Below are 10,156 nucleotides of genomic sequence, written 5' to 3' on the forward strand. Positions count from 1 at the left end.
TTTAAATGCAAAACTTCTCTCCACATCTTCTAAAGATGTACATTTCCCAACAAGCTCTTTCTCACCACTCCATGTCAACCAGGAATAAGGCATTCAATGTTATTTGTATCAACAAGTATTTCAGGTTTAAAACAGTATTACATCCCATCTTTGAACATAGAGTTTAATTTCTGCGATGAGCTAGTTACTCTTCTAGGAAGGACAAAGAACACACGGAAGAAAACAAAGTAAATCAAACTGCCTCTGCTCCCCTCTCCCAGCTTCTCAAGATTCCTCCCCACTCCCCTACACAGACTGGGTGTGGTCCCCCGGTTTAATGAATACCCCAAAACCATGTTTCCTTTTGCTATTCAGTAGTAGCAGAGAAAAATAATAACGCTGAGTGTTTCTGAAACTGCTTGAGAGGAAGGTTGCTGTGGATGACAGCTTGTTCTTATGGACCCTACGCAACACAGATCATCCTGGAAAATCATTATTTCCAGTCCTGCGCCCTTGGTCCAACACTATTCCAGGATGAATAAATTTAGCATCACTATGTTGGCACCAATTCCACTATCCCATATCTCTGATGTACCTGTGCCATTTATGCTCTTGTTAATATAATGGGAAAGGGGAAAAGCCCATGTTGTTACCTTTGGCTGGGTAACATGCCCACCTCAGCCTGAGGTGCAGACATGCTGGAGAGATGGCTGGAGAACCGCCTCCTCCCAATGGCACCCATAAGGTATGTTTCTTGTTCACTTACCACACTGGGCATGCTCAAGGAGTCATCTAGAAAGAGAGAAAAAAACAGAAAGGAGAGGAAACAACCACCCAAATCCCACCTGCATCTTGACAGTTGTCAAGAGATAACAGGATGCCAAAGGTGTACCCAGCATTCACTTACCAAGAGCCCAAGCCTGAAAATTGGAATATTCCATTAGACTTTACAGCCACAGTGCAGAAAGACATACACATAAACCCCTGCAGGATGAGGAACCTGACAAACATGGGGCAGGGATTTATGTATTCTTTCAGCTTAAATGGCTCTCAGGAAAACATGTTTGGGGAATCCAGCTTCCACTAGGGAATTAATCCTGTGATTAATAAATTGTTTGTTAATACACAGTGTTTCCAGCACAAAAGTTGTAACTGGACCTTGTCCTGGTGTGAAATAAACTGCTTCTATGATCTAGCAAAGCACTGTGACAAAAAAGCCAAAATACATGACAGCAAAATGCAGAACTGACACCCTTCAACACCCTTCAGGACATGCATTTTAAAACGTCACCAAAAATTTGGATAAGTTGACTCAAATACATCATACTGCAACAGAACTATGCAGACAGCTGGACTGCAATCAGGACAGCTTGAAATTTTCAGTGCTGTTTCAAATTATATCAAGTATCCAGAGAGAAATTACTTTATTGTGGTTTTTGCCACAACAACTTTTAATTACAAATAAAGAAAACAAAGGGGTGGGTTTGTATAATTTCCTCTCTTTTTGACCTTTTCCTATTCTGAGGTACTGAAATATTTTACGGCAGTGTTTATCCAAGGCAGAGCTGAGGAAATAATGCTGCAGTTCAGATAGGAAGATGGCACTTACCGTTCCACACCGTGGCTCAGAATTAATCTGAAACCACAGTTTGCCACAATGAATAAATATCTGAACAATGTATAAGCAATACAGCTCTGGGTGGATTGTACAAAGTTTAGTGGTGAACCCAGCTAAAATAAAGTTGGGCTAAACCTGCAAAGTTTCTGGCTAATTGCTCTTTGCCAAAAGGCAATTCTGCTGTAACTGCATGGGCCTTTCTTTTGAGCCCCCCATTTTCACTCCTTCTGTTTGATGCTTTTGGGGATCCTGCAGGAACAGGATCCTAACTACAGAGCCACAGCCCCTGCCCACTGTCATGATGGCTAAAAGAGGCCTGGTTGCCAAATGCCTTGTCAGAACTGTGATGATTGCACATCAGCCCGCATCTCAGGCACTAAAATCCTCCGTGTGCCCTTCCCTTTACCCTGCCATAGCTCAGAGGGCAATGAGGAGGTATGTTACAACTCAAATTTTAACACCATGTATACCAGCCACACCAGCTGCTCAACCTCATGCTCCTGTGAACCTTTTATTCATACTGGGACAGGGGCAACTGTGTTCCCCTCCCAGCCAGCCTCTGGGCATCAAGAAAACATCCTCAGTTGTTTGGGGCTTAGTATCAGTGGCCACGTACTTTCTTCATCCTCCTCATCTGTGCGGCTCAGCGTGTCCTGCGAGGCCTGCTGGGAAGGCTCGCTGTCCTGCTCCCATACTGTGCCAGTGCCAGTGTTGGAGCGGGACATGGTGGCCAGGCTCAGGCGGTAAGCAGAGGTGGAGGTGCCCACAGTGCTGACAGATGTCTTCCCTTGGTAAGCTGCGCAAGAGGGGGAAAACCAAACCCAAGTCACTCATGGCACTAGAAATCAACAGCAAGCCAAGCATTCTTGTCACACTGGGCACCTCATTCTGCCTGGACTAGTGGGGCAGGGGGACCTTCTCACTCTCTACAACTCCCAGACAAGAGAGTGGAGCCAGGCTGGAGTTGGCCTCTCCTCCCCTGCCGCCAGCAACAGGACAAGATGAAATGGCCTCAAGCTGCACCAGGGGAAGCTCAGGCTGGACAGGAGGAATTTCTTCCTGGAAAGGGTTGCTAAGCATTAGAATGGGCTGCTCAGGGAGGTGGTGGAGTTACCACCCCTGGAGGTGTTCAAGAAATGACTGGACGTGGGACTTGGTACCATGGTCTAGTTGACAAGGTGGTGATCAGTCAAAGGTTGAACTTGATGATCTCAGAGGTCTTTTCCAACCTTAATGGTTCTGTGATACTGTGACGGGGGGTGGCAGAGGTGATAAAACACAAACAGCTGCCTTGCTTGCCTCACCTTTCCAAAATCTCTGTTTTACTTATGCAGTCTGATTTTCACAACCAGTATTTTACAGATCAGCTTCAACATTTAGAAACAAGGCAAATTCTTGCCAAGGAAAAAAGACTGAAGCATTTCCTTTTGAATTTGTTTTCCGAAGAACAAAGCACATAAACTGCTTGCCATGTATGAGCAGCAGCTGCCATCTCGTGGCAACAGGGGTGGCCATCACTGAAGAAAAGTCTCCCCTTGTTCAGGAGAGAACTCAGTGCCCCATCAGCTCCGGGATGCTGATCTGGATGTCACAGCAGAGAAAAATCAGAGACCAGGAGAAAGGAGGAGGATCTGCTGCTGCTGAGCAGCCAGACCTTTCTGCATGAGGAGCTTTGGCTTTACAGTGGCATGGAGGGGCTCACTGCACTGGGGTTAGGGCTGCACAAGCCAGCTGAGACGGCAAGAGCCAGCTGCTAGGGAATAGGACTCAGACTTGGTGGAAAAATAGGTGTATTTCACAGCTAATCTGGACTTCTGTTGGCTGTTCAGTGGCAAGGCTGAGCATAAGCTCCAGGGGAAGGCTGGCAGGGTATGTGTGGATTGCCCCATTCCCCTTTTAGGCAGAGGCCAGATCTGCCTCACAAGTTACTGTAGGGGCAAGCATCTGTCCGGCTTTGGTTGATGGCCCTGAGCTCCCTGCTTTCCTTACCAGACCCACTGTGCACAGCCTCCTTCAGGATTTTCAGCTCATTGTTGAACTCCGCGATGAGGGAGCTCTTGCAGAGTGGGCGTGGGATGAACCGTCTCTCCAGCTGGTCGGAGATGTGCTGTCGGGCAGTCAGCTCCTCATGGTTCTCAGCTGGCTGGGCCAGCAGCTGCAAAATTGGGATGCATTAGCATTGCAGGGAGATGGTGCCCAGGGAGTAGTCTCCAGACTAGCATGAGCCTGCAGCCAGCAGGCTTTGTAGTCAAGAGGTTTTGACTCCATCTATGAGGTTTCCACCTGTCTTTTAGGGACAACCTTATATTTGACTGAACAGAGATCAAAACCTCAGTGGCACAGGGTACATGGAGATGAGGGCTTCCTTATTCTAAGCTCTATCCTCATGATCCTGTCATGAGACAGCTCCTTCCTCCATGATGATTTAGTCTGTCCAAGAGACAAGGTAGGCTAAATAAGGTAGAGTACCATCTGCTAGTCTACCTGGTAACCGGTGAGAAGCTGTGATTAACTTAAGCCCCAGATGCCTCAGCCTAGTAGCTGTTTGTCCATCCACAAAATTCCTGTCAGAACCTTCATCCAAGAGATGGAAAGAGGAGTGGTCCTTCTTGGCTGTTAGCTGTATTGCCCAGCTCTATGCAGAAGAGAGATTACTAGAAGATTTCTGCCAACATCCTCCCAGGTTCAGCACATTCACACTCCTTCCAAGTGCTTTGAATGTCTTCATTGTAGAATTAAGTCCACATGCCTTTCCCCATCCAGAGGAACTAAGACTAGCTGTACTCCATGGATCAGAGCACCTGGATGACTGACATGCTCTTTAGCTTTGGCTAGGAAAAAGCTCTGTGATTTAGTTTCAAAGGGTTCTTAGGCCTACTAACTTCTGAAAGGTCACTCCATACATACATAATTCTTCCAGAAGTGCTGTTCCTCTGTTCTCAGCTGGGGAATAAGGGCTATCTTGCCTTCAGGGAGTGAAATATCAGGAGCCAAAGCAACTGTTACCTTGCACTGGATGAAGGGCCGAAGGAGCACAAAGATAGGGATCCGTGTTCTTACGATAAAGTCGAGGAAATCCCACAGGGCCAGCCCTCCCACCTTCCGCAGGGCCATCTCTTTGACTTGCAGGCTCAGCCAGTACCACTGGCTGTCCAGTTGGCGTTCAAAGCAAACAAGGATCACCTTCAGGGCTACAGGGGAACACACATCAGCAAAGGGCAGTCAGAGATGTTACCAGTGTCCCTCATGAGCACTGGGGGAAGAATGGGGGAGGGGGCCACAGTGAGCACAAACCTATACAGGCATGCTTTGCATGTACATGCACATGCACACCCACACACCTCAGAGTCACAACTGTCTTTTCTATCAGTCTCCAAACATGGCAGGGAAGGAGCAACCAACCTTCTAGTAATAAAGGCCTCAGGATCAGTATTGGCAGTCCCATTCCCAGAGAAATTTTTCTACTTCATATCTAAGTCCCTCTGTATTTTCTTGCTCTGGCTTTCCCTCTCCCTCCCTGTAGAGCTCTTTTGTCTTCCCAGAATCCGATATTTTGAAAGCAGCTCAGAGTAGGAATACAGTCCTGGCTGATCAGACAATCTCAAAAATCTTGACCAAGCATATCCACACAAAGAGTCACCCTGTGAGCACAATAATCTGCAGATGATTTATAGGACAATGAAAAGAACCTTTCTAGCAGTGCAGCTGCATGAGTCATGGCCACACTGCAATTTAAATACAAATATGGTCCAGTAAGCCAAGGGCAGTAATTCACAAGAGCAAGAGCATGGCATTACAAATGGGGATGAACAGCAATGAAGTTCAAAACAATGCTCTGCATTAAAGTGGGCAGTGATTAACACTTGACTTACAGGAGAGACAAGGAATCTCTCCCTTTCCATGTTCCCCATGTCTGGTAAAAACATTGTTGGGGGAAAGTTGACTACTCCATCTTTCTTAATGGGATGGCCAAGACTTCTCAGCCATTACACCTCTGTATCCTGGTTTGTTTGGGTGGGGGGCTAAATCAGTGGTGAACTGCCAATTTTTCATCAGTTTTACTCCATTCCTCAGATACAGGTTAACAAAGACCAAATATAAATCTTCAGATAAATGCTCGCCCTCACAAAATCAGAAACAGAGAAGCTGTTTTTGAAGGGGTGCTTTGAGACAAAACTGTCCCCGTATAGGCCTGACTGCCTGCAGTGCTGCTGCATCTCCAATTTAATTATTTTTTCTGTCCTTTCACCTGTGGGTCAGATGGGAGATAAGGCAGTACTATCTTGCACCACCCTACAGCAAGCAGGGGGCATACCAGTCAGTAAGGACCGTGTGTGGGGCCAGCAGCCAGACAGACTACACCACCTCTCACCCTAGATAGCCAAGGGCCAGTGAGGCTGTGATGTTAGGGGTTGATGGGCAGTCTGACTCGCCTTTGTGGCTTCACTGCTGTAGTCTGGCAGTGTGAAAACTGAGCGACTTCTACCTGTGCTGCTTCTCCTCCAGCTGCAGTGCAGACATCACTCATGTTGTGATATATTCCAGAGGTACTCCTGGCTTCATGCTCTGGCCTGGCCCCTTGTTCAGGACAAGGCCTAAAGCAGCTCTAAAGAGGTCAGTTAGCTCCTGCCTGAGATGGTTTTCTTTAGTGCTCTCTACAGAGTGACACAGACCCGTGCTGTAAATCAAATCTCTCCTGATGGGAGAGAGTTTTTTAAAGTCCTTGTTAGGAGTTCAAGAGACAAACGGAGACTTTCCTCTTTCACTGCTGCTGGGTAGTTGTTTATTAAGTCTTATCAGAGAAACAGAGCATCTCAAATGTCCCCTAAGCATAAATTCCGTCCCCCACACCTTGTTATGCTGTTTCTCCTCCTGCAAGCAAAGGCAAAGTTTATTTTAGCACCAACACAAACACACAATCACCCAGACACAGTACAGAGCAGAGAATGCAGGAGAAAGCCCCAATTATCAAGATTTATACAGCCTTTTAAAGATAATTTAACCAATGGTTACTAAAAACATATATTATTTTCACTTTCCTACCAATTATTCAGTAACACAGCCAGGAACTGCAGAATTTTTTGTCCAATCATCCAAAATTACTTTTACTGCAGAATATGGAGTAGTAGAAGAAGAAGAAAAAGGTTTGGAGAACAACAACAATCCTCCATTTTGTTGGTTTTTGCTCTTATCTATTTACTACAAAGAGAAGCTTAAAACCTCTTAATTTTTTCACCCTGTGACAATCTTACATAGTAGTCTATCACCTAATTCACACCATTCTATCTTCTAGCTCTTGTCTGATAGTTGGTAATTTTTTCCAAGGTTGGAGATCAAAACAGTGTTGTTCAGGGAGTAAAACCCCTTCAAAACAGGCAGAGAAATATTCTCGGTACTCTGGGTTCCTACAGGGTGCATCTCAAATGTCCCCTAAGCATAAACTCCGTCCCACACACCTTGTTATGCTGCTTCTCCTCCTGCAAGCAAAGTTTATTTTAGCACCAACACAAACACACATAAATAATAAAAATAAAATACAGAGAGCAGAGAAAGTGCAAACATCAGTTGTCAGAAAAGAGGGACAAAAATTCTTTTTGTTAAATTAGTCAGACCTTTGCTTCCAGATCCTACTGTGAGCACAAATGGAATCAGTAGGTTTAAAAGCATTCCTTCCCTTCTTTCCTGATTGGTGAATGGGGACACGACATGGCTTAGGGGGAAATCTTCTTTCAAAGCCTGTGCAGTAATAATAAAAAAGGATTAAACGATTTCATCAGCAGATCATGCACACAAGTCACTGCAGGGAATGACGATCCCCTGGCCACCCTGTTCACACAGTACACCACCAGCTCTGATGACCTGATTCAGCATTAACTGAATGAGATGTCCTCAGACCATTTAGTCAGGAGTAAAAGGAATTCACAGAGTAACATAGGGATCACCTGCTCTTGTCATAGCCAAATGTAAGAAGCCCAGACTCCTAACTCTTAAATATCATTAACAAAATCAGATGTATCCCACAGGAGTCAGCTGAGTGTTAGTCCTAAGCTCTCCACTGCTGTGAATGGTATCAGGATCTGACACAGACTATAGAGAATAAAAAAAGGAACAGAGGAAACTGCACAAATGACATTATCTAAATATTCTCCTGTCCGAACTCAGAGGCTATTCCCAAACACATTTTTGGTCTGCCTCACTTTGTGCTGCCCTGTCATCCTTCTTAACACAAAGAATGAACTCCTGAAAAATAAACAAAATGCATGCTTACTTTTTGACACACAGTCAAGCTTACATTGAAAGGTCTTTCACCTTTTTTTAGAGGAAGTAATTCGAAAGGCTGTCACCAAAACCTTTGCTCATTTACAACATCCCAGTTGCTACAGACATAGCTGTGAAATGCTACTCCTCAAGCTTGCAGAACCGGGCTGAGAAATTCCAGGAGATGTTTTCTGATGGGGTGTGAGGTACTTCTGTTTTGTATTCTGCTGGAAGTATTGGGAATTATGACTTGTGTTTTTCCTGACATGTTCGGTTTTCATTACATTTAAGCCCACAAATGAGTGAACAGGGAGAAGAAGATAATAGAAGTAAAAGTTCCCAATAATTAAAAAAAAATGTATTAATTTGGTATGTGGTTTTGTTTTTTTTTAATATATAATATTTCACAGCAAGTGAAACTGGCCTTTTTGGGGTTTTTTTGTGGTTTGTTTTGTTTTGATTAAGGAACCATTACCTCAGAGCTGGAAGAAATCTGTTCTCTTTCTGTGCCAGTTTGTACCAAAAAGTCCTTTTGTGCCTCATGCTTGGAGGGACCACTTTGTGTGTTGGTCCCTGTAAGCCTTCCTTTCCAAGCCATCCTGCTGCTCAGAAATACCTGCCTAAGTATTCAACTGGTTGTACCAATGCATATTTAAAAATTCAAGTTGGAGCTAAATTAGCTTTGGTCACCATTCAGACTAATTTCATGCCAGTGGGGAAGGAAAGGGACACAGAGGCAGAAAGACTCTGTAGAAAGTTATAGTGCTGCTATGAGAAAGGAATAGTGAAAATCTCCAAAAAGTCTGGAACTTTTTTTAATTCTGGCAACAAGGATATCATTGCATCAGCAGCTGAAAAGCCAAGTTGCCCGGCTTTTTGTGCTGGCACACTGTGTGATCAGCTCAGGTAAGAGCAGAAGAGCACAAACTCCACTCTCAGTTACACACATGGTCCCACAGGAAAGTTTGCATGGATGTAACCCAGGCCAGGGCCCATCCTCCTGTGGCAGAAGTCTTACACTAACTCCTTAGATCCTGCAGACAATCCTAACCTGCTTGTCAGAGCCTTAAACAGCATTCATCAGCCAAACTCCCTGGACTTCAATGGCAGTGTTAAGCTGATGGATGCTTGCTGTAGATTTGGCCCCAACAGATGAATTCTGAGCTCAGTTCATGTGAAATGCAGCTGAACCTTGTAATTCCTCAAGCTTGCAGACCTGGGCTGAGAAATTCTAGGAGATGTTTTCTGATGGGGTGTGAGGTACTTCTGTTTTGTATTCTGCTGGAAGTATTGGGAATTATGACTTGTGTTTTTCCTGACATGTTCGGTTTTCATTACATTTAAGCCCACAAATGAGTGAACAGGGAGAAGAAGATAATAGAAGTAAAAGTTCCCAATAATTTTTTTAAAATTTATTGATTTGGTCACACTGGAGGGTCCTACCACTCCCATCACCTGCAATACAAACAGAGCACATCACCATAACTGGCTACTTACAGTTTCATCCATGCCATATCCTCCAACGTCAGTGAAATGGAGGTGCCTTTCATTGAGCACTGAGCTGGGGTGGATCTAGGAGAACCAGCCCCCCCAGTGGTCCTTGCAGGAGCTGGGGCCAGTGAGGAGAAGGAGTTCTAGCAGGGAAAGGGAGGGGAAAAGAGGGAACCAGCAAGGATGGGAGGAGTGCATAGGTAACCCGGTACATTCATAAATGTACCCAGTACCAGCCCTGAATGACCAGAACTGGACTGGTGGAACAGCTAGAGTTGGAGGATATGTCATTTGACAACTGTAACAAATAAAAATCTGTCATCAAAGCAAAAAGTCTGCATTGAAACTGGACATCTTTTCCCTTCCCTTGCTTGAAAACTAATGTCCTAAGTTTGACCCAAGCCAGGTTTTGTACAATGTTCAGATTCCTCTCCTTCCTCTCAAACACAGTATGTTTTGGGGAACTCTAAGTATGATTCCTCTCAGCTGACTGGCCCCAGATGTCTGAAGCAGAGTCACCTGCATGTGACCTGGTTGTCTGGAACTCCTTGAATAATCACCAGAAGGAAACAGCGCTTCTAGGGGAGAGTTATTTGTACTGTTTGGGATGTGTTCCTCAGGAATTAAATCACAGGTCTCCATATGCCTGTTTCTTGCCATGACCAGACACATCTAGATGATGGGAACAGGGAGAAGGTACCTGGCAGATACCTAAGCTTATGGGAGATGAATGCATGCTTCTTTTCCAAATCCAGCCTGGGGAAAAGGTAGTAACCAGGTTTTTGCCAGAAAACCAAAGAGCAATTTAGA

The 10,156-nt window shown here is 44.9% G+C and overlaps 1 protein-coding gene across 1 annotated transcript in view; it reads right to left on the reverse strand.

The window, feature by feature from the left end:
• The window catches only part of UNC80 (unc-80 homolog, NALCN activator), a 140,158-nt gene that overhangs the window by 15,429 nt on the left and 114,573 nt on the right, over positions 1–10,156 (reverse strand). Inside the window, 7 exon segments of the mRNA XM_017746990.1 lie at positions 633–771; positions 2,214–2,393; positions 3,587–3,752; positions 4,604–4,813; positions 7,181–7,377; positions 9,066–9,115; positions 9,276–9,310. Of these exon segments, the coding sequence (XP_017602479.1) occupies positions 633–771; positions 2,214–2,393; positions 3,587–3,752; positions 4,604–4,813; positions 7,181–7,377; positions 9,066–9,115; positions 9,276–9,310 (977 nt within the window).

The sequence above is a fragment of the Corvus brachyrhynchos genome, unplaced genomic scaffold (assembly GCF_000691975.1).
Source record: "Corvus brachyrhynchos isolate BGI_N302 unplaced genomic scaffold, ASM69197v1 scaffold481, whole genome shotgun sequence".
In the NCBI taxonomy this organism is placed as follows: Eukaryota; Metazoa; Chordata; class Aves; order Passeriformes; family Corvidae; genus Corvus; species Corvus brachyrhynchos.